General features: G+C 38.9%; 1 protein-coding gene across 2 annotated transcripts in view; it reads right to left on the reverse strand.

Moving 5' to 3' along the window:
* Positions 1 to 26,066, reverse strand: part of PCGF5 (polycomb group ring finger 5) — a 114,431-nt gene that overhangs the window by 31,738 nt on the left and 56,627 nt on the right. For both annotated transcript variants that reach the window (XM_079900086.1, XM_079900085.1), the window contains exons 3-6: positions 14,108 to 14,204; positions 8,251 to 8,306; positions 8,078 to 8,137; positions 5,467 to 5,615 (exon numbers count right to left, since the gene is read on the reverse strand). In XM_079900086.1, the coding sequence (XP_079756212.1) occupies positions 5,467 to 5,615; positions 8,078 to 8,137; positions 8,251 to 8,306; positions 14,108 to 14,204 (362 nt within the window). The remainder of the gene's footprint in view (positions 1 to 5,466; positions 5,616 to 8,077; positions 8,138 to 8,250; positions 8,307 to 14,107; positions 14,205 to 26,066) is intronic.

Consider the following 26,066-nt stretch of genomic DNA (forward strand, 5'->3'; position numbering starts at 1 on the left):
GCGTAATCTCAATCTATCTTCAAGTTTTGGGGTTCATTTCCTATGACTCAAATCTGCCACTGAATCTCTTCAGTTAATTTTTCATTTCATTTATTGCACTTTTTAACTCCAGAACATTTAAAAAAATAATTTCTATCTTTTAATTAATATTCTCTAGGTGGTGAGATTGTTCTTGTACTTTCATGTAGATGTTTAGGTATAATTTCTTTTAGTTCTTTGCATATTAAAACTTTTTTTTTATTGGATTATAGTTAATTTACAGTGTTGTTAGTTTCAGCTGTACAGCAAAGTGAATCAGTTATACATATACCTATAGCCATTCTTTGAGCTGTACAGTAGGTTCTTATTAGCTATCTGTTTTATATATATTAGTGTGTATTTGTTAATCCTAATTTCCTAGTTTAGCTGCTCCCCCTCCCTTCACCTTTGGTAACCATAAGTTTGTTTTTTACATCTGTGACTCTATTGCTGTTTTGTAAATAAGTTCATTTGTACCATTTTTTTTAGATTCCACGTATAAGTGACATCATATGATATTTGTCTTTCTCTGGCTTACTTCACTTAGCATGATAATCTCTCAGTCCATCCATGTTGCTGCAAATGGCATTATTTTGTGCTTTTTTATGGCTGAGTAATATTCCATTGTATATACGTACCACATCTTCTTTATCCATTCCTCTGCTGATGGACATTTAATTTGCTTTGATGTCTTGGCTATTGTAAATAGGGCTGTGGTGAACAAGAGGGTGCATGTATCTTTTCAAATTACAGTACTCTCCAGATATATGTACCAATTTACATCCCCACCCTCTCTAGCATTTATTGTTTGTAGATTTTTTGATGATGGTCATTCTGACTGGTGTGAGGTGATACCTCATTGTAGTTTTGATTTGCATTTCTCTAATAATTAGTGATGTTGAGCATCTTTTCAGGTGCTTTTTGGCCATCTGTATGTCTTTTTTGGAGAAATGTCTATTTAGATCTTCCACCCATTTTTTGATTGGGTCATTTTTTTTTTTTTTTTGATATTGAGCTGCATGAGCTGTTTGTGTATCTTGGAGATTAATCCGTTGTCAGTTGCTTCAGTTGCAAATATTTTCTCCCATTCTGTGGGTTGTCTTTTCATTTTGTTTATGGTTTCCTTTGCGGTGCAAAAGCTTTTAAATTTAATTAGGTCTCATTTGTTTATTTTTATTTTCATTACTCTAGGAGGTGAATCAAAAAAGATACTGCTGTGATTTATGTCAGAGTGTTCTACCTATGTTTTCCTCTAAGAGTTTTATAGTATTTGGCCTTAACATTTAGGTCTTTAATCCATTTTGAGTTTATTTTTATGTATGGTGTTAGGGAGTGTTCTAATTTCATTTTTTAACGTGTAACTTTCCAGTTTTCCCAGCACCACTTATTGGAGAGACTGTCTTTTCTCCATTGTATACCTTGCCTCCTTTGTCACAGATTAGTTGACCCTAGGTATGTGGGTTTATCTCTGGACTTCTATCCTGTTCCATTGATCTATATTTCTGTTTTTGTGCCAGTACCATACTGTTTTGATTACTGTAGTCTTTGCACATATCTTAAATGGATGATTTTAAAATGTATATTTAGTCAAGTTCAGTGTCTGGGCATCTTCAGGGACATTTTCTATTGACCGCTTCTTTTCCTATATATGGGCTATACTTTCTTGTTTCTATCTGTCTCATAATATTTTGTTGAAAACTGAACATTTAAAATAATGTGCTAACACTGGAAATCAAACTCCTGCCTGCTCCTCAGGGATTGCTGTTGTGGCTTTTTCTTGTTTCTCATTGTTTAACAACTTTCCTAAACTAATTCTGTAAAGCCTGTATTCTTTACAGTATGTGGCCACTGAAATTTCTACCTAGTGGTCAGCTAACAACTGCACAGAGATTTCCTTATACACCTGGACCCAGTTAAGTCTCCTGGTCTTTGCTGAGGGACTCTATATGAGTTTTGGGGCACACCTCCAACACTCAACCAGGTTGTTGACAATTCTGCCTAAGTCTTCACTTCCTGCTTGTGCAGAGCCTCAAGGTCAGCCAAAGGTGACAGTTTAGGGCCTACTAATTGACTCTGAAAGTTTTTGCCAGTTTTTTCACTGCTTTTATGGAGGAGCAAATGTTTGGCAGTCCTTACTCTTCTATTTTCATTACCTTCTTGCTCTTGACTTTTGAACTGAAGTAGGTATACTGTATAAACCATACATGCAACTACTACACCACCACATTTGAGAATCTCATCCTACTACAGAGGAATGAGATGGTTGAGAAGGCTGTAAAGGAATGCAGGCATAATTTTTCTGTCTTTAAGCGGTATGTAATCCAGTTTCAAGGAAAAAGCACACACCAAAAAAGATAAAAGACAATATCAGTGCCTGGTACCTTTAGGAACACAATAAATGCTGATTTAATAAATAAATGCAAGTCTTAGAATTTCAGAAGGGATTCACTAAGGTGGAAAAAACGTCACAAAAAATAGAGGTCTCTTGGGTCTTGACAGAAGTCTAGGACAGTGGTGAGAACAGGGAAGAACATGCCAAAAAGGAAGGACTATTCAAAGTTTTAGAGGGTTTTAAATATTCTTAATACAAGCCTTTATACATTCTGGATGCAAATCCTTTGTCAAATATGGGTGCCAACTTTTATGTTGGTATTCACAAATAAATGACAATAATCCTGTGTCTTGAGAGACAGATTCATTGATGGGAATAATGGAAGATAAACTCATCAAGATAGGGGTTAGTGAAAGAGCTTGAATGCTAACACAAGGAGTTAATACTTGATTCTAGAATGTGGCAAACTATGGCCATAGCCCTCAAGCCAAATCTGGCTATCTATTTTCGTTAGTAAAGTTTAATTGGAACACAGCCAAGCCAGTTTGTTCACTATCGTCTATGGCTGCTTTACTGCTAAAATAAGCAAGCTGAGTAGTTGCAACAAAGCCCATATGGCCCACAGCGCCCAAAGTGCCTACTACTTGACCCTGACAGTGGCCATGAGTGCTTGCACACACGCAGGCTGAAGCCTCAGCCCTGCATAATAAAAGAAATTAAGGATACAGGAAACAGTTCAGACTACTTTCAAAAATCTAGATATAAGGTGAGCAGCAGCGGACTGAGGGGAATTTTGCAGGACTTATGACTGGTTGAAGGGGAAGGGTAGAAGGTAAAAAACGTCCAAGATTTTGAATTTCTAAGATTGGCTGAAAGATAGTAGTGAACCAGATGTAAAATAGACAGCTAGTGGGAAGCAGCTGCATAGCACAGGGAGATCAGCTTGGTGCTTTGTGACCACCTAGATGGGTGGGATAGGGAGGGGATATGGGGATATACGTATACGCATAGTTGATTCACTCTGTTATACAGCAGAAACTAACACACCATTGTAAAGCAATTATACTCCAAGAAAGGTGTTAAAAAAGAAAAAAAAGATGGTAGTGATAACTGAAACAGCATATTTGGAGTAAACTTAGGTGGAAGTACAGTATGACAAATTTGTCTTTAAACGTGTTAAGTTTTATGTATTAGTGAAACTCCCAACTAGGATACTGAAAGTAGTTAGAGATATAATACTTCCACTTGGGAGAGATGGCAGGTTTGGAAAGGGGGATTTGAAAGTTCTTTGAATAGCTGAAAACACAAAAAATAGAAGTGACCTCCTAGGATGACTGTAGAGAGAGAATAATTGAGTGGAGGACTAGGTATTAGCTATACTCACATATATAAAGCAGAAGACAGGAAGAAGTAGAGTCAGTGGAGACAGTATAGGAGTGGCCAGAGAGAAAAGGTGAGAATTGGGGAGCACAGTATATGTCATGTAGGCTGTAAAAGTGGTTTTAAGAATGAAGGTAGAAGGATGGAGAAAAGTCTATAAAGGAAAGAGTGAAAAGATAAAAAGTCAACTGGAATGGCAAAGCGTCCAAGATGCCAAAAAGAATATCAAGGCAGGGGGTAGTTAATTTTTCAGATGAATTTCTAAAATGCAATGTTTTATAACTTTCATACTAGAAAGCCTGCAGAGAAGTAGACTTCACATTTATTTATGAAGAGATATTCCACCTTTCTATTGACTTAATTTTCACTACAAGATAATAACTCATGTACTAGAGAGCTAAAGAATGATCATAATCTCTATTAAGAAAAACATCCCCAAAAGAGGATTACAGAAATGACTGGGAATAAGAGAGAAATGTAAAGTTATTAAAAATTGATGAAAAGACTGACAAAAAGGAAAGGGTGCTGCACCAGAGCATAAAAGCCAATAGGGAAGCCTGGAAGGATAAATAGGTACAGTGGCCACTTCTCTAAATACTGCTGTACTCTAATACATGCCTTGTCCAACCAACCTCTCTTAACTAAATGAAATACCTTATTGTATTATAACTGTTTGTGTGTATAAGACCCAACCAAAAGTCCCTGAGTGAAAAAACTTATTATTTACATCTTCACTGACTAATATCCACATAGTGGATAAATATTCATTGAATCACTATGCTAATACATATTTCTTTTTGCAAGATGCTGGGAAAACTTAATCAGAGTTGAAAAATTTTGTTTTTAACTTCCTGACAGGAAAATTTCATTAAATGTATTAGTAAAAAATTCATTAAATGAATTTTTTAAATACATTAAAAAAATTAAATGTATTAGTAAAAAAACTTGGGCTTCCCTGGTGGCGCAGTGGTTGAGAGTCCACCTGCTGATGCAGGGGACACGGGTTCGTGCCCCGGTCTGGGAAGATCCCACATGCCGCTGAGTGGCTAGGCCCGTGAGCCACGGCCGCTGAGCCTGCACGTCTGGAGCCTGTGCTCCGCAACGGGAGAGGCCACAACAGTGAGAGGCCCGTGTACCGCAAAAAAAAAAAAAATTCAACTCACTGGCCTACAGATCACACAGAGGAAGTAAAGGAAAAATTCACGGGTACTTTATGACATCCATCAAAACCAATTATGTTGTTCATAAAATGTATTAGCCATGACATGGATAGCTTTTTTGAATTGCAAATAAAAACAGAGAAACAAAAGAGAAAATCAGAAGAGGATGAATAAAAGGTTGAGGATGTTTCCCAACATGAAACGATCTGAGTCTGAGTTGGTGACTACACTTAAAAAGGGAAAAACAGTGTATATGAACTCCCAACAAAGGTATAAAAGGAGGTTGAAAGAGGAGAAATAGAGGCGTGATTCTCCTCATTGGCCACTAGGTGGTGGCAGTGACCCAGGACGGTTCAGTTGTGAGGTTTAGAAATCAGGAGCCTGAAGTAAGCAACTGCTTGGCTATTTGCAGGTAAGAGACTGTAGGAGAATGACATTCTATTTGTTTAATAAAAAATGTGAAATCATAAAAAATTTGAAAGCAAACATTCTGAAACAGTAGGAAAATTCATCAACACGTTATGAAAGGTTTGCTATAAATGATCATGAAAAAAACAACTGTACTTGTCCACTCACCTTTACTACATTGTCCCCTGATTGTCCATTATTTCGTAAACAATCTAGACATATAGCAATTTGTGGGTCACTTCTGTGATAGTCTTTATCATCTTGATTTTCATCACCTTCTTCATCTACTTTAGGTTTGTCAACTTTTGAAGTATCATCTGTATAATTTAAATAAAGCTAAGTTAACTCAGTTTGATTTTATAGTTAAGCAACAATATACTAACCATGAAAACAAACTTTAAAAAACATTTCTTAACAGTTTTTGATGAAGAATATATAACTGAAACTTTTAGTACCTTTAAATGTCCCAACCACTCAACAATGGAAATATTTTTAAAAAACCCATCAGTGACTTATGAACATAGCTTACGACTTCTAGGCTCACTGGGACATCCAAATTAAAGACTCAGGACTAGCTATATTTGGTCACAAAAATGACTGCCATTAGTGATGAGACTGCTTAGAAATTGATAAGATATAAAAATACTTCCAAATTCTATATATATTCAAAACTTAAAACCAAGTACTCTTTTCAAACTAAAATATTCTCTAAGTTCTCAAAATTTCAAATTACTAGATATTCATAAAATTAGCTAGTGAAATAAATAGAATGAATTAGCTTTTTTAACATATATGTAACTATGTAGCATTAAAACACCATCAAAGAAATCTGAGTAGCATACTATAAACAAATGTATTTAACCTATGAAATACCAGAAGGCTACATATAATGCAACTATATTTGTTGATTCATTCATTTACTGAGTGCCTTGAGCTCTGTTAAGACTAACTAAGCCTGAGGAAACAATATTGAAACTGTAGTGTTATCATCCTCACCCTCATCGTGTCAGAGTATTTAGGAGGAGGTACAGGCAAGTAAAGAAAACAGACGGAGATGTCGATAAGGACTCTGATATAAGAGGTAAGATAGACCAGGTGGGCACATATAACAGAGTTAATAAACCCAAACTCTGGGGTGAAGCAGAGATTCAGGGGAGATTTCCAGATAAAATGTCTGTAAGCTGAAACTTGAAAGAATTAGTCAGCCAAGCATTACAGTATAGAAAATCCCAGGGAAAAAAAAGACCACTTAGCTCCTCTTTAATGACTGTAGTAAAAGCATTACAGATGTTATCATACAGGGCAGGTGGGCTCTCTCTTCTGCCTTTTTGTATGGAACCCACATAGACAGGAGCTGCCTTCTATGAACCAAGATCCAGCTCCAAGAAAAGGTCCAAATTCTTCACCCAAACTAAAGACCAAATATGATAAAATACTTTAAAAAGGCAGAAATATGGGAAAAGGGAGATAAACGCAAAGTAGGCTACAGTCCTTCGCTAGTCAATCTGTAAGACACACAGTCATGGACTAACCCGACCCTATAGCTTCTGATGACAAGGCCTGGCTCCTGTCCTCTTGAAAAAGCAGGCAAAAACTGGAACATTCAGTCAATTTTACCTATATTTTTAGTATAGCACTACTGTCTAAATTGCAATTTACACTTGGGTAAAACAAGCCTTTAGTTAAGTCGTTTTTTGCCAGGCTTGGCTTCTTTGCCCATTTCAGTGTTTTGATTATAGATTAAAAATAATCCCTTGCTACCTTATTCCAATCATTCAAAACTATTCTCAAACCTCCCCTGCTATAGGAAGCCAGCCCTGCACAGTTAAGTTGAACTAAAAAAACTCTGATCCCCATTTTACATATGAAGTGAGAAAGCCATTTTAATGATATGTAATTGACAATCCTGTGAATCGTATAGAAAAACCAGGGATGGAAGACTGAGCTCACAAGTGAGCCTATAAAAACAGACATATATCCTTGAAAGATTTCCATGGTATTTTTAGGCCATCTTGAAACAAACCTCATATTTAACGTCAATAAGAAAGGATACTACTTATAATTTCAGATACGTTGTACTTCTTTTTCTTTTGTGTGAATTATATACATGCTAAAAACATTACTCTGCCCAGTAATGTTTGCCACTTTCCTTAATTATTAAAAATTGCTGATTTCTGAGGCTCCTGGGACCCAAAAGGGAAATTTGGTCACTTAGCATAGGTGATGGGGAAAATTCCCATAAGTGTCTAGAAATATTTTTCAAATTTTAGGATATATAAATTTGTATCATCTGAGCTCTACCTATGAAAAGTTCGTTCCAGATTATCAGAGCATAGCAAGATCCTCTGATCTGGCTCTCAGCCACATCCCAGTTCCCTCTCCTATTAAACACACAAAATAAAATACAACAGCAAACGCCTCACTGTTTAGTTGCAGGCTATGGCTATTTCTGACTTCAGTCTCCTTTAGCTCTCCAGCTAATACTGCTATAATCAACGGTCACTCTTCTGTTTTATCTCCTTTTTCTCTTCCCAATTTCCTCTATTTCCAATTACCTTCAACTGGACTGACTCCAGATTTACATGCATTTATTTAAAATCTCATGATTCTATATAAAAAGTTCATAATCAGAGAAAGGTTCAGAATGTAAAGGGGTACATGAATTGTACCCCTTGTACAGGAGAAACTTGAGCTTGAAGAGACAGATTAGTTCACCACAGCTACAAAAAGCTGACCAATTTGAGAGATTCCATCAGATACAGAAGTAAAAAAAAATCACCTTGTCCATTTTCTTGAGGCTTGTTTTTCTTCCAAAATTCAGACTCACGCTCAAGTTCTTCTAATTTAAAAGAAAAAATTATAAAAGTAATAGAAACACAATCATGAAGTCTTTAACAGAAATGGTGATTTCACAAAACACAAAACTCTGCAAGAACCCAAAGAGCAACTTACGTTCTCGTAGTCCAGGGACCAACTTAAATATAATTTCCTCTAATGTGTTATCCAACCTTCCAAAGAGGAAAAAAGAGAATATACAAACAATGAAGACATCAAAATCCAATAGGTAAACCATTTAAGATCTGCATCTCACATATACTACAAAATATAGAACATACACAGTTTTGGCACAAGTACCACACCCAACTGCTCTGCGAGTGGAGCACATCTATTTCTAGCCTGTCCCAGTGGAACACAGATTACAAAAATGGTCCCGTCCCCAGCTCTCTCTACAATCTTGCCCCTCTGAACAGGACTTTGATAAACGGATGGAGTCTATTTCTCTACTCTGAGAATATGGGCCAGCCCTGAAATGTGCTCGGGCCAAAAGGATGTGGCACAAGTGACACTGCTTAGCTCTGAGCGCAAGCCTTATGAGGCATATCACGTGCTTTGGTGTGCTTTCTTGGAATCGTGCCACCATTAGAACGAGTCTGGAGGACACTATGTCCAAGGAGCCAAGCTGCCCTACTGAGGCCATCTCACACTAGGTCATGGACAGTCCAACCCACCAGGACAGAAACCAGGCCAGGATCGGCAGGGCAGCAACTGACCAGCCTCTGACTGCAGTCACCAGAGCGAGCCCAGCCAAGACCAGCAGACCCACCTGGATCTGTGAGCCACACAGAACTGTTGAGGAATAATAAGTGCTTTTACTGTTGTGTTCAGCATGAAAGTTAGGGGCGGTTTGTTATACAGCAATAGCTGATGCAGCCAGCTATTGCTTTCAAAATCTCTACCACAACTCTGGCTCTTTCCTATGAAAGAAATAATCTCCAGTCTTCTCTTCTGAGAAATTTAGACCATTTTTCCTAGATAAAAAACGTAAATATTTCCCTTGACATTTTTCTCGTCTCCTTTTCCTGCTGTATCTGAGCACAACTGTTCCTTTCCACGGCTTTCATTTCTTCATCTTGTCCTGCTGCTCCTGAGACACCCTTTCCGCTCATCTCCTTCATCCTGCTCGGCGGCATGACCCTCCTCCAACTGAAAACACGGCTACGCTTCTCACAGCTAAAAAGCCCCCAAACCTTGGCTTAACCTATTGTCTTTTCAAGCTGTTAGCAGATACACAACCTCTTCTTCCAACTGGAAAAACTAAGAAATCACAGTTGACATTACTTCTGTCACATACTTTTGCTTCTTTTACTCGACTGAACTCCTCAAATCATCCATAACTTCCATAATGAATAGATTTAAAATTTTTTTGAGAGCTAAAATTTAAAAAATCTTACTTTTACAGTCATTTTTCTCCTCATTGCTCTGCAACAGTTTATCAGTGCTGCCTGACGCTGCCTCCTTGAAAATTTCCTTTCCTGGTTTTTCTTTTTTTCTATCAACTCCCTTTGTCCCCAAGATATTTTCCTTTTTCCAACTACCTCTACATCTGAGTATTCTCCTTTGCTCTGCTCTCTGCACCCTCTGACCTTTTCTACAGGCCGCCTTCCTTGAAGATCTCATCCACTTTTGTGACTTCAAAACTAACATATAGGCAGATAACATATATATACACAAACACACATTGCATCTCTCTGCTGAGCTCAAGTTCCATACTTCCAACAGATGTTGAATATCCCGAGCACCTCCTTTTGTTCATATATGTCAAGACTCTCTTATCTATTCTCCTTCAACAAAATACTGAATACCTGTCTTACTTTTTAAAAATTAAATTTAGAAATGATACCATATCATTCCCAAATAGGCTCAAAATGCAAGCATTATTTTAACCTACCTGTCTCTCCTGCTTCACATATTTACTCACCAAGCCCCAAACAGCTGCTTCTCAATGTTCCTCCCACCCAGTCTTTCCACATTCCCATCCTTCCGTTCCCTCAATTACCACCCTATTTAGAGGACAGCATAGAGATATTTCCCTTTACCTTGACATGCTCATAGTGAATTTTCCTTAAGCACTAATTTGATCATTATTTGCCTGCTCGAGAACTAATTTCTTCCTACCACCTGGCTTCACGTGTTTATATAACTTGAGTTCAACCTGCAAACTGTAACTGGTGCTGCTCTCTTGTTGCTCTTCTCTAGCCAACTGACTTACTCAATTATCCTCAAGAATGCCTCACCTTTTCCAATCTGTTTTCCTCCCTCATGCTCTTCATCCTGGCTCAAATACTTTTTTCCAGTTCCTACTCTCCAACCAAACCGATGTTACCTGATTCTTCAGGACTTACCTACTAACTCCTTCACAGAGTTTTCCCAGACTATTTAATAGTAGCAGTGTTTAAGAGAAGTATTATTTCTCTTCTTCTTAATATTTGTTTTATCAATGTAATACACATGTATAATTTACAAATCAAACTTCCCTGTAACCTTATATGAAAACACAACATTTTTATGCCCCGCTCTCTCTGTTCCTGATTCCTACAACCCCAGGGGCAACTGCTTTCAAATCCAAGCTGTTTTGTCTAGTATTTACTTTCATATTTCTATATATATGATAGACGGATGATAGATTAAAAAACAAAGCCATTCTTTCTCTGCTGTCTAGGTCTTTCTGACCTCCTTCTGTGGGAGATAAAGGTTTAGCTCTCTGATATCATCCTGCCATGCCCCTTTCCTCCCAACATACGTTTTCCCAACTCTCATCTTCCTAATAGTCTTACTGTCATTTTAAAAATAATGAGTGTTTACATGGTTAGGATTATCTAAATATTCACAGTGTACTCTGATTAAAGATATCCCCTCCTTCAATTTTTTTCTTTCCCTGGCGTTAGTAATTGCTTTCTTTTCTTCATCTGCTACATACCCATTCCGAAATTCTCTGAAAGAATTTTCTTCTTACTATGCACAAACAGTTCAGGAATCAACTAGTTCCATTCCTGTCCCCGCAGGACATCACCCCTCACCAACGTCATGTTCTCGCTGCCCTCGCCGTCCATTCAGGACTACCCCACAGCAGTCATTAGAGCCACAGCTTGCATGCACTTTGGACTCCCCTGTCCCTCCCTCACTTGCTCAGAATCATGTGGTGTAACCACACCACCAGTCCAATCCAGCTCTCCATCACCTTCTACCCATGGGCTGGAAAGCCCAACCACACCCCTTCAAATTCGTAACTACAACCCAGGTGCGCCTTTCAGGTTGCCAGGACTCACACTACACTTCCCAGTCCATTTATTCTCTTACTTTCCTGGACAACACACTTTCTTCTCTTGCCAACCCCTACACCCGCCTTTTCCCCCCTTACTCTTGGCTGATAAACATCTTCTCCTTAGTGAGACACAAACTTGCAGACTCTGACCACCACATCTACCTATGGCATCTGCACCCATGTCTACTCTGCCCTCCTACCTGCTGCTATACATGACCTGTAGGAAGCCAGTCTCTTCTATTAGATTTCACTCCCTCTCAACCACCCAAGAACACTGCTTCAGCAATGCCCTCTCTCCCCAACTCTATTATTACCTTTTTGCTCTTTCTTGGATTAGTCCCTTCACACATGCCATTATTCCTCCCATATCACAACAAAACAGAAAACCTTCTTGACTGTACTTCTCTGAACGGCTACCACCCCATTTCTTTGCTCCCACTCCCATTTGTGGCAAAACTTGAGAAAGTTGTCTATACTCGCTGTTTTTAATTCTTCTTCCTCCCTTTCTCTCCTGTAACAATCCAGTTAGGTTTTTGCCTCACAGCTCTACTGAAAGTGCTCTTGTCAAGGCTGATGACCTCCAAGTTGCCAAATCCAACCGTCAACTCTGTCTTCACCTTACAACATCAGACACAGTCCATCACTCCCTCTTCTTTGCTTGGCTTCCAAGCCACACACTTGGATCCTCCCTCTCCTGTACTGACTGTGCCTTTTCAGTTTCCTTTGCTGGTTCTTCCTCCTCTCCCTGACCTCTCAATGTTGGAATGCTCCAGGGATCAATCCTTGGTCCTCTACTCTTCTCTCTGCACTCACACCCGTGCATGATCTCATCCAGTCCCACAGTTTTAAATACTGTCTACATGCTGAAGACTGCCAGATATTTAACCCCAGCCAGACCTCTCCCCTTGAATCACAGACCTGCCAACTTCTCTCTTCTCTGAAATGATTAACAGACTTAACAGACTCAGCTTGTCCAAATCCAAACTCCCCATCTACCTGTCCCCCAAACCTGCTCTATCCTTAGTCTTCCTTATCTCCGTTAATGACAAGCCCATTCTCTAATTGCTCAGGTCAGAGGTCAGGTCCACAATCTCTGAGCTCCTGGCCCACTACCCAGGCTCCCACGCTGCTCCTCAGACAAGTTGCAGGTGCCCTCCTAACTCATGACTCAGGCCGTGTGCACTGGCTGCTGCCCTGACCTGGAGCAGGCACGCTTTCCTCAGATTTATGCATGGCTAATTCCCTCAGAGACAGCAATTCCGTGCTCAGATCTCACCTTCTCAATGAGGCCTATCCTTACCGTTTTATTTAAAGCTGGCATCTGTCCGTCCCTTCATACCTCTGACGCCCCTCACTTACAGCACCTTCTCAGAGTTGCTGATTCAGAGGGTCTGAGGCGGGGCCCAAGAACTGCCGTTTCTAATAAGATACTAATGGTTTGGGGACCACACTTTGAAAACCAATGGGCCAGACGTTTACTTATAGACAAATTATTCCAACTATAGGTACTAACATAGAAAAGAAGTCTAAAATGTAAGACTTACAAATCCAGACTTATAGAATGATGGCAAACATCACATAGAGATGAAGTTAGTAAGGGCTCTCTAGAGAATATCTAATTCAACAGGGTACTTTCCTGAGATTGCACAGTTGATCTATGGTACAGCTATGGTAGGAACAGTGGGAAGAAAATGGGCTTAGTGGTGAGGACACCTGGTTTGTAGCTGGGAAGTAACATCTGAGTTTGCTAGGACCTTAGGCAATGTTGTGTCACTTCTATAAATTTCAATTTCTAATCCTGAAAAAGGGTTTGGATTAAGATCTTATGTAGCACTTCTATCTTTAAAAATATATGATTATACTTCTTTATATTATTATTATTATTTGGTATAATGATTATACCAGTAAGTAAATGGTAAAAAGGTAGTCATTTTAAAAATTCTTTTAAGTTTTACATAAATGTTTGTACACTCTTTTTGAATATATGATACAGTTTTAAAAATTAATAGTATCAAGATTAGTATCCCTGACCATCAGGTCTGCCCTCTTTCCACTACCGTGTAGCTCAGCAAATATAGAGTATTTTGTAGAATATTAAAATACTGAAAATAGGGGACTTCCTTGGTGGCGCAGTGGTTAAGAATCCTCCTGCCAATGCAGGGGACACAGGTTCGAACCCTGGTCCGGGAAGATCCCACATGCCATGGAGCAACTAAGCCCATGTGCCACAACTACCAAGCCTGCGCTCTAGAGCTGTGAGCCACAACTGCTGAAGCCCATGTGCCTAGAGCCCGTGCTCCACAACAAGAGAAGCCACCGCAATGAGAAGCCCGCACACCACAAGGAAGAGTGGCCCCCGCTCACTGCAACCAGAGAAAGCCTGCGTGAAGCAACGAAGACCCAACACAGAGAAAATAAATAAATAAATCTAAAATACTGAAAATAACTACAACTAAAGTAACTCAGAGCCTGAGATAAAGTTATAATTTTTAACTTGGAAATGTGTTTCTTAAATATTTAATATGCACAGCCTTGTTTTTCATGTCCTCTTAATAAAATACTTTAAATTGAAATAAAATGCTTTAAAATGAAAATCATAAAACCTACATTAACTGAGTCAAAGCGCTAACAAATATGATGCATAATAAAAATTAAGAGTTTATGTAATTTATTTAAGTTAGTTGAACTAAAACTACATTTACGTACCTCAACATTTCTAACGGGTTTGTCTCATGAACCTGGTTGCCACACCTTGGACAATCATTGCTGTCTTCAAAGTGCTGGACAATACAAGTCTTACAGACTGAGAAGAAAAAAGATGTTAGGTTAAAATGCATCATTTGAACTTAATGTAATTAGAAATAGTCCTTAAAAATTACTACATGTAAAATACCATTCTTTAATCAATAAAACCTTAAAATTATAACACTATAGAAAAGAACCAACTGAAATAAAGCCTACTGCCACAATATAAAAAGTATAGACTATTTTGCTTATTGTTTTGTAAATATATTCACAAACCAAACAATTTATTCATAGCACTATAAAAAAAGCTGATGCGTTTACATAAAATGATAAGGTTTTCATTTAAAGAAGTAGAACAAGGAAAGGTAGAAGCTGGTAAGTCAGGCCCATCCTTTCTTCTCCAAATAAAAATCAAATCTGAAGCACAAAATCTGTGTAAATTAAAGATTCACTTTCCATGCAATGTTGAAAAAACCTGAAAATCTAGTATGTTATCTTTAGAGATTTTAGAAATTTACCCCCAAACTGGAAATATGAAAAAAATATTCTGTTAAAATTATCTCAAAATTAACAGGGCTAGAAAGTACTCATAAATGTAAGCTTTGAACATACAGAATCTCAAATTCAAATATTTATGTGTGTGAAATTATTAATTACGAAACCATGGATTTTCTATGTAGCTCTGTTTAGAAGACCGATGGTATCTGCAGATGTGGAACTCGCGGATATGGAGGGCCGACTGTAAGGGACTTGAGCCTCAGAAGATTTTGGTATCCATGGGGATCTTGGATAAATTAGCAAAATTGATGGATGGCAAAATAAAAATATACATATTATAAAAAAAAAGCTGGTAAGTCTGCATTTATTTCTTTTACTAAAAGTTTATTTGAATGCAACATAAATAGTTCTTAATAATACTTGAGAGTTTTCAGTATGTCTGGATTACTTTTTACTGGCAGGGTGCTCCTGGGACTAGCCAAGAGTTACAACGGAACTTCTGGCCTGTGCAGAGTATGATGAGTTTGTGCTCACAGATACCATAATTCCAAGGGGCACGAAGTATGGGTAGTGACATCAAGCTGGTACAAAAGCACAAGAGGTAAACCGAAAGAATGACTGAGAAACTGAAAGGGATAATTAAGATTTCAAATAAAGATTATAAACAAAGACAACAAAAATATGATTTGTGGCTTTTTGGCCACAAGCCTATACAGCCTGCCACTCCTCCAAATAATACTCCAAATAATACTAATCTTTCTGGTTATGAATCTCTCCCACCTTTTCCCTAAGCTTCTTACCTATCAATTGTCTTGCTCAAAAACCTTTGACATATTTACAGCATCTGAACTATAAGAATTTTTCAGTCCAATTCCCTATTCCAATACCCCCTCCTCCATTTTATTACCCTGTGTAATCTTAAATTTTCACCTGGTACTGATCAGCTCCCCCTTTTACAACTCCATTACAAACTACTTTCCCCCCTCCTTAAGCCCCACACTATCTAAAACAAGTAAAAGTTTATGTAAACAATTGATCAAGAGTACACACTAGGATTCCTACCACTGAGATTAGGTCTGAAAGTTCAAACACATCACACATACTGGTCAGAGCAACAATGGTCGGGGAAGAATTCTCCTCAGTAAATAATTTTAAAATTATCAGTACATCCAGAGAATAGTATCTTGGTATTTCCTTTCACTTATTTATTCATCGATTCAATAGCCAAGCATTGTACTAGAAGTTGGGGGTGCAGGGGTAAACAAAACAAAGTCCATACCCTTATGGAGCTTATATTCTATTTGGGAAGTGAAAGAATTTTAGTTAGTAATAAGTGATATTTCCAAAACAAACACAAAAATGATAGAGTGGGTGCGTGTGTGCGTGCCAGAGAGACAGAGAGAGAGAGAGAGAGGGAGAGGGAGAGGGAGAGGGAGAGGGAGAGGGAGAGGGAGAGGGAGAGGGAGGGAGGGAGGAGAGGGAGGGGGGAGAGAGAGAAGGGGGGAGAGAGAGAAGGGGGGAGAGAGAGAAGGGGGGAGAGAGAGAAGGGGGGAGAGAGAGAGGGGGGAGAGAGAGAAGGGGGAGAGAGAGGGAGAGAGGGAGGGAGGGGGAAGGAGGGAGAGGGAGGGAGGGAAGGAGAGGGAGGGAGGGAAGGAGAGGGAGGGAGGGGGAGAGAGGGGGAGGGAGGGGGAGAGAGGGGGGAGGGAGGGGGAGAGAGGGGGGAGGGAGAGAGCACGAGAACGCACACGTGCGTGCTGGGGGCTCGTAGCTACGTTAGGTACGAGTGATCAGGGTAGGACTTCCTAAGAAGATAACATCTGAGCAGATTCTTTTGTTGTAAGAGTACACCCGAGTCCCCTATTCTCTACCTCTTTTTACCATGACATACAGCTATTAGGGTAACAACCCTTTACTATAATTCTCACAAAATTTGGATGAAGACAGTATTAGAAAACCTTAAAAAAGAAGAAGCTTAGATATGAATATATCTGTCCTCCAAATTTCTTGGCCTCCAAAACATTCTAAATGTCTTTTAAAAAGTTAATGTTTGGGAGGGACGGCTGCCTTGCTAAGCCACACTGAGGTAGAAGGAAAAAAAGCTGAATTCTTTTGCAGATTGCTGGTATTTGCTCTTTTCCCAGGGACACTAGATACATCTCTGAAATTTGGGAAAGAAGGCAAATAGTACAGATAAGAGGCAAGAACGAAGGGGTATTATAAAGCCTGATCTTGCCCTGAATCTCTGATCCTGCCCTGGGGCTCTGTCGTTCAAAAGGTTTATCATGCTCAAGGTATTCAGGAATTCCTGGTTGTCTACCGGCCTTGGCCAAACAGAGAGGCACATGACATGCCCAGAGCAAGTCTTCATCTAGGTCAGCCAAAAGGCTAAGGGCAGGAGCCTATCCTCCCAGGGGCAAAGATACTAATCTAGGTTGTTCAAGAAAGAAATGTGAGGCTCATTTGTCCAGAGGTGCACACAGTTTCAAGAATAAGGCTGCTTAAGGCCAAGGCAGCCCCAGTGCTCAAGGATGCTGATGGGGAATATTAATCTATATTCTAGATCTGGACTGTCCAACACGATAGCCACTAGCGGCACGTGGCTCCCAAGCACTTGAAATGTTGCTACTTCAAGTTGAGATGTGCTGTAAGTGTAAAACACATGCCAGATTTTTAGAATGAAAAAAATCTCATTAATGTTATATTAATTACATGTGGAACTGATAATATTTTAGACATTGGATTAAATAAAATATATTAAAACTATTTCATTTGTTTTTTTTTAAGTGGCTTCTAGAAAATTTAAAATTACACAGGTGGCTCACATTTTATTTCTACTGAATAGTGCTCAACAGAGGGAGATAGAAAGCCCTATCAGGAGGTGAATTTATTTTTCACATCAACATTTGAGATACAGTATCTTATTCTACTTTTGCAGATGAAGGAGAAGAGGTTTTTACAAGCTAGGTAACCTGCCTTCCCTGATGAACGGCAGCACAGAGACTTGAATCCAGGATTTCTGATATGAAATCAAATTTTGCAGATTAAAAAAATGTTTTTAACTTTACAAAGGAAAAGAATGTAATGTAGAAATACCATCCCCCCAAAACATCTTTAGCATCTCTGCTAAATCTGACCACCAAGTAAACATGACAGATAAGCCATCCCATAGGGCATAGGAATTAACCTTACTACATAAAATATTACATTAAAAGAATTAAAAAAATTTTTTTACAGAGGCTAAGGCACGTAATTGTCTTTAATTAAATTTTTTTCAAATAGTTTAAGAGAAAAATTTAAGATGTTGAAATATAATATTTACTCTAGTTTTCTTTTTTGTTCAGATGATTTGGTGGTGGATGTCATCATTTTCATCATAATCACTAACAATTAAAAGGTTTATGTAACAGGTACCACCCAAACACTTCAAAATATATTTAATTCGACACAATTTCATAATTTAATATTCATTAAAACCCCATTAATTAGGTAATATTATTAGGCCTCTTACAGATGAAGAAACGGAATAGAGAACTTCAGCAGTTTGCCCAAAATCATGGAGCCAGTAAGTGGCGAAAGCCAGGATTTGAATCAAGAGCCCACTGTCTTATCTAGTGCACACCTATATGCTACACTGTCTTCTAATTTTATATCTATACATCTAAGGCATACAGAAAAAGAATGCCTTATCCCTTAATTTGGGAGCCTTAGATATGTCCACTTGTAGAATTAGAACTCCTTTTAAACTGAATATTTTGCACAAAATAGCCCTTTCAGGTAGCTTATATAGTCCTTAAATTAAAAAATTCTAGAAAATACATCTCTCACATGCTTTTAAAAGCTGTTAAATAAAGCACAAACTTATATAAATTAGAACCTGAGGAAATACAGGCCAGAACTTCACTGAAACTGGAAAAAAAAAAGTAAAATGAGAATTTGCTTTCCCTTAGACGCTTAAAAAAAACTCATCACTACAAAACTGACCTTTGATTCTTAGTTTATAATTTGGTTTTTATATGAGCTGAAAAACACATTTTAAAAGTCTCTTAAAGATTTAACACTAAGCTGTCTAACTGCTCAACTGCTGTACTGGTTAACTCAACTGGTCCAAGAATGATGTTTAAAAAGGTCCCAGTCTGCGGTTAAGACTGTGTGTGAAGACCAAGGAGAGACTTCATCCTCACCAGCCACTCTACAGAGAGATGCTGGAGCCAGCAGAAACACCTGGTCAGAAAGGGAGTTAGGCTCACCAAAGATATCCCCAGTTGCAAAAACACTTAAATGGTAACAAGTGCCAACATTTATTGAGCATTAACCAAACATCAGGCTCAGGGCTTTGTACGGCTTACTGTATGGACTGCTATCATCCTCCTCTGGCAAAGGAGGAATGCGATACCGGAGAGCCTGAGCAGGCTGCCCACATCTGCCCAGCTGTGTAGCCGACATGGCACCCAACCCCAGGCTGGATGTGCAGCTCAAGGCCTAAAATCCAAACCACTATGCAACACATCTTAAAATCAATACCATTTGGTCCCGAGCACCAGGATTTCATATTTTTAACTGATCTTTATATTTAGCTCATCACAACCATCATTAAACTTCTGCCCAAGGCTTACTAAGTGAAATTGTTCCTTTTACCATGTCTTAGATTTGAACTAGGTTGTTATACAGATTAGCAGGGAAAGAGTCATTGTGTCATCTAAAGCAGTGGTTTTCAAATTTAGATGGGCACCACAATCAACAATGAGACTTTCTAAAAGAACGGATTCATGGTCCCCATCCCAGACCAATTAAATCAATCTCTCTGGGAGATTAGCACCAGGACTCTCACTGTGCAAAGCTCTCACTGAAGCAGCCAGAAGACAACTGGGAAAACCCAGCCACAAAATCCTTACTGGCTAGTGCCTCAGTGAGGCTGCCCCATTCCAGGATTTGGCCCTCTGCCAAATCCTAACCAGAAGCCACTTTCTCATTCACCATTAGGGAATCACTGACACAGGACAAAACATAATCAAAAGAATATGCGATGAATGTGTTCTCTCTCTATAATGCAGACTTACATGAGAAGCCCAGGCAGTATGGCACAGTTGTTCTAGATGAAAGATAATCTTGAGGCAGAGAGCTGGATCTGAATCCCAGGTTCTGCCATTAGGCAAATTACTTTGTGCTTCTCTGTACAGGGAGATAACAAGGGTATCTACCTCACAGGGTTCTTAGGAAGATTAAATGAGATAATATATGTAAAATGTGTAAACGAGTGGTAACTTATGTTTAATAAATATGAGCTATCACTGTAAGTTAGATTGCTAGATGAGCATAAAATCATATGCATCAAAATCAGTAACCAAATATTGAGTGGCATCAGACCATGATTAGTTTGACGCATCTGTCTTAAATAACAGATGACCTTGCTAATGGAACTTGAAGTATCTATCATGTACTGGTATTAACCCTCTGCAGCCATGTTCACCCTAGAGATAGTCTTGCAACTCAAGTATGATATTTATGGCACACTGCTTCAGCTGAATGGGAACTGCCTATCTTTGCATGTATGATACTTCTTTTTCTGGGGTTGAGGGTCCAAGATTGACCAACACTTTCACATTATATGCTCCTTCCTTAACTTTACATGTTTAATACAATTCTAGCACAGTCCCACTGGTCTAGGAGAAACCTTGTTGTGTCTCTTCCGGATCACTTTGCATATACCTGCTCTGAAGCACCATTTTATATTGATGCCACAGTTTAACTATTAAAAGGCTATCCTATTTTTTTATTTTCAAGTTCTTGAGGGGAGCGGGTTCTTCACAACAGGTACAAAGCCCATCTGTTGTTGCTATCTTGGATGTACGGTCCGCCCACATCTCTCATAGAAAGCTAACTTCCCAGCTTTTAATGACACAGTGATCTACGGAAATTTCTCTTCTTGAGCACCAATTCTGCTATCACTGATAATAAAACAATAACAGTCTTTTCTCTCATGTCCTTGGTCATGTCATTCATTAGTAATGCCCTGTTTATTAAAAGTGATCAAAGGCTGACTTCGTTAAAATCACCTGAGTGTGTTGGTTTTATCTGTCAACATAGAAGCATATTTTTTCCTCCTTCCTTAAGCACATCACTATCTTTATGTGCCCTTCTTAATAACACTCATTTGATACAGTTCACCTTTGAAAAATTTGCCTGTTATCTACTAACAATTTATAAGTAAACTGTGGTCATCTGCAAAGAGAAGAGGCATCAGTTTGTTGCTTTTGATACATATTTACATGTGAAACTGACATTATTTCTAAATTTTTCCAGAATAGCTGTAATTTGCTTCCATGAGACAGTATCTCCTGGTTTTACTCACATAAGGAACTAATGAACATCTTACGTTACACGTGGCACAGTTCTTTCAAAGGCCTACATGAGTTGCAATTTCATGGAGAACACTAAGGATAGCATTACTTTCTACTGAGGAGAATGCTTTATTCTTGTTTTTGCCAGGACAGAGGGACAGGCAGCAAGGCAGAGCTTGCTGGACAGGGTCAGGACACAGACTTGGGGCTTCAGCACACTAGGGGAACCTGAAACCAAGCAGGTCAGGAGACCACGAAGTCCAGGAGGGCCTTCCAGAGACAGGCTTATGGAGTCAAGTGGGACTCCAGGGTGAGGGCAGACTCTAGTAGGTCAGTGAGTGCAATAATGATCTCATTCCCCTCCTTATCAACATAAATTCCATGACCAATCAGAATAATCACTTCCTCACACAGACTCTAAATAGCTTTGCTCTACTTCAACTCGTCTTCCCTTCTCTTCTTTTGTCATACTTGCTCAGTTAAACGATTAACCCTGGCTAAATCCAACTCTGCTTACTCTGCTCTGCAAGATTACAGCTGAACATTGTGGGAGAAAAACATGCATCATGCTGATTGGTCTCTCACCTTAAATTCATGACCATGACCCTCAAAAATGGGTCCTTCATCTGCCAGGCAGTCACCCTCAATGCCCTAATTCCATATGCTCTTCACCAATACTTCATACCTTTTCTCCTCTCTCCTCAAGCCCTCACTTATCCTCCCCCATCTCCACTCTCCACTGATGACCTCACTTCCTGTTCTACTGAAAACAAAAGGAAAGAAGAAAAAAAAAGGCAACAGAATTTATATCACCATACCTACTCACTCACTAACATCTAAACTTTGTGGTCTTGCCTGTTTCTAGAACTTTCACGTGTCAATCTCTGCTCTGTTCACTAGACCCTCTTCCAACGACCCGAGAACATTGCTCCATTGCTTCTCTCTCTCGCCTGTGTCAGTCTTCTGCTATCTGCTGAAGATTCCCATCAACATTCAAACATATTATTTCCCCATCTTTAAAAAAAAGAATCAAACTTCTGTTGACCCTACTTCCCTTGTCAGCTATCACTCCATTTCAGAGCTACCTATACTCTCTCTCTAATACCTCTCTTCCCATTCTTTTTTCACCCCTTCTTTACCTTCATTAAGGTGAAAGACTTACATAATCATTGTACAATTATCAAAACAATGAAATTAAAACATTTCCATCCTCTCACACCCACCCAGACTTCCACTCCTTACCACTCCACTGAAAGTGCTCAGCGAGATTATCCATGGTGCCTGCGCTGCTCAGCCTGGGCCTTTCAGTCCCATCTTATCAACACAACTGACTCGGCCAGTCCCTCCTCCTAGACACTATGTGTTTGCTTTGCCTCCCAGGACCTACTCTGTTTCCTCCTACCTCACTGCCTCCTCCCCCTCAGCGCCCAGGGCTCAGCCTTGGCCATCACCCCTTCTCCATCTATGCTCACTCCCTTGGCGCTCTCACTGATTAAATATGATCTAAATGCTGATCATCTCCAGACTCCTATGTCCAACTCCTAACTGGTTGGGATCAGGTATCTGATCAGCCAACCCCCTTTACCTTCTTAAATCTGTTCAACTGCCACCTTCCTGATGATGCCTACCCTGAGCACAGGCTTACTTTAAGTGGTCATACCCTCTCACTGATTGCCCAATTCCCTGTACCCAGCCTGACCTTCCCTTTTTCTGTAGCATTTACCACCAGAGCGTACCGTCATTTATACACTCTGACTTACCGCCTACTATGTTGCCTGATGTGTCCCAGGTGCCCAGAATAGCACCTGGAGGAGGAGGTGCTCAGTAAATATTTGTGGAATAAATGAGGACACAAGGGTTAGGAATAGAAGAGGGAGCCACGATTTTAGGACTTACAGGTGAACTACTGTAGTCAAGTCAGAAATCAGCCTAGATTTTCAACTAAGGCAAGGGAAGAGATTCTGAATTCACTAGTAATTTTCTTGACAATTAAAATGAGTTAATTCAATATAAGCTACATAATTTTCTAAAATAAAATGATCATTTTCTGTTAACCGAGTAATGTCAGCAGTTGAGCATTCTGAGAGAATATAGCTTTGTTCACTGGTTTCTGAATTTCTGATATATATATACACACAAGTCTGGCAAAACCCAGTATGTTATACAACACCAGGAGATATGATAGATCGTCAAAGTACCCAAACAGAAATTATCTTCTGCCTCCTCTACACTGGTTGGACTCTACTTGTTCATAATGTTTACACTCAGCCTTTGTGCTAGACTCTTACACATGCCTGTACACCGACCACAATTTCTAACTCCGAATACATTTGGTTTTTAGGTTACATATTTTTCTCTCAATCCATCACTGGTATTAGTTCCAACTCATCCTGACCTAGATATAATTTATTCACAGAAACCAATACAGAAGACAACTTATTTGTTATCCCCTAGTTTTGTCTTTCAGTGTCCACTATGAATCTTTGCTCAACTTTTCAAACATTCTTTACTACCTAATGCATAGTTTCAAAAGCTAAAAGAACCATATATCTGATATAATTCTTCTTAACATTATTACCAATAATAGATGACACCAAGACTGTTTAAGGCCTATAATTATTCTTTCCTATTTAAAAAGAATCATCAAAATGAACACTATAATCATTTTCATGAATGACTAGTTTCTGCCAAAATATTGTTTGAAATATGTAACATCAGTTATACCAGTGACCTCATTTCTACCACAACCCTAGAACATTATATTTGCACCTACTGAAAGTACGGTTTCCAGTACGGTTTCTATTTAGGTTTAAGTACAGTTCCTATCTAGGCCTTTGATTATTACTCTAAAAACAAGTAAGTCTTGACTCTAAAAATCAAATTTTATAAAGAATACATTCTTGGAAAGTTCAATTTATATCTCTTCTTCATTATAATGGCTATCACTCAGAATTATTAATAAATTCAGATCCTGATTGGGTACATAATGACAGGTATACAGTCATGAAAACATAGAAGAGGCTTACTATATATATTTTGAAAATTCACATGCTGCTTAAAGAAATTTTAGAAAATGTAGACTAGCAGAAAGAAGAAAAAATAAAATTAGCAAATATCCCAATTTATTATGAAGAGGTACCTGAGTCAGACCGGAATAGGAACCTAGCTCTAGCACTTATTAGCTGTGTTACTTAACCTTTCTGAGTTTTGTCTCTGTGAAAAACACTAGCATGCCAATCTGAAATACTCTTCCCTCGAACTTTTCATAGCTTGCTCCTTCCTATTACTTACGCTCTCTGCTCAGATGGTAACTTCCAAGCAAGACCTTATTCTGTCTTATTTTTCTTCATAGCATGTGTTATACATAGAATCTAAAATTACATCATTCACTTGCTTTTTGTCTGTCTGTTCTATTGAAACATAAATTTAGGAGGACAGACTATATCTGTATTGTTTATTGCTGTCTTCCCACTGCCTAGAGTAATCACTGGCACAAGGTAGGTGCTAATAAACATTTGCTGACTGACTTAACTAGAAGTGTTCTTGGGAAGATTAAATAAGGCAATGCATGTATAAAGCCCATGACCCCCAATATAACATTCAATAAATAACAGCCATTATCTTAATTTTATTAGCATTTACTTCAATTACTGTATGATTAAAAGTACAAACTGCCTACTTCTAGAGGTGCTGGTTATTATTAATGTCTGGTCCAGAGCGTGCTTCTCAGACTTTAGTGAATCACAAAATCACCTGAAGGGCTTGCTATTACACAAATTTCCGGCCCTCTCCCCAGATATCCGGATTCAGTAGGTCTGTGGTAAGGCCTGAGAATGTGTATTCTAACAAGCTCCCAGGTGATGATGCTGCTGGTGTGGAGACTGCACTTTGAACAGCAAGTATATGTGGCATAAGATTTTTAAACACTGAGTATCAACATATCAAGAGTTCTCTGTACCTTAATTAAATACTTGTGTATTTATGATACTTGTTCAAAAAACAATAAATGATGGTAGAACTTAAATTTTACCATCTTATGATTAAATTATTCCTTCATTCTTACACAGTGCTACATAAAATTACCAAGTCCCGTAACTGTCACATCAATTCTATTTAATTATCAATTAACCCTTCTTCTTTACATAAATTGAAAACTAAATACAACAATGTTTTTCCAAAGAATTCATCTTAGTTAAGGGACTACCACCATAATTTCTGAAAAGGCAGAAAGAAGAAAGCTTTCTTTTCCTGTGCCACAGAATTCCATGTCTATAAACTTCCCTTTTTTCTGAGGAAAGAATCATCAGATTCTTAAAGAGGCCTCCAGCCACAAAAGAGTCAAGAACCAATGCACTGTGTTCTGCACATTTTAGCTGCTGGAACAAAGCTCCTTTGTTCTTAGTTTAAGTGAAAAGTCTTTCATTTTAAGTCAACAACCTATACAACCACCAGCAAACACACTCTAAGCAACCTCAAAAATTTCTCAGGACCCTGGTGCAAGAGATAGAGCATCCCTTAATTTAGAACCACCGATCTCTACTCCCCAATCCTGCGTCTCTCCCTCTCCCTACCCATGACCCACAAAGCTCCCACCTATATTTCAGAAGACAGTTTTTCAAAATCCGTAGTTCCTAACCCACACTATCTACATGCCTTTCAAGGTACCTTTCACTGCATTTGAATCTTGGAAAGGAAAAACACACAAACTAATCAACTGATTGACCATTTATTTATTCATTTCAGCTTTTACTGAACACTCAAGTACCAGGTACTAAGGATACACTTAAGCTAAATCGGCCTATGGGAGTAGACAGGTGGCATATGTTGGAGTAGATGAGCTTTAAAGGATGGGCGGCTGCTAGCCAGGCATACAGGAGACGTTCCAAGCAGAGCAAGCAGCTGAACCATGTGTGTGCAGTGTGTGTCAGGTGGTGGGGGGAGGGAGAGGGCAGAAATCAGTCACAGCTGCGTAGCTTTAATTTATCCTGAGGGCAGTAGAGTACCTTTAGGAAATTTTGGGTTGGCTGAAGCTTGAGCGATGAAGACAGTAAGCCCTTGTAAATGATCACCACTGACACAGCTTA

This window comes from Stenella coeruleoalba (genome assembly GCF_951394435.1).
Source record: "Stenella coeruleoalba genome assembly, chromosome: 16".
Taxonomy (NCBI): domain Eukaryota; kingdom Metazoa; phylum Chordata; class Mammalia; order Artiodactyla; family Delphinidae; genus Stenella; species Stenella coeruleoalba.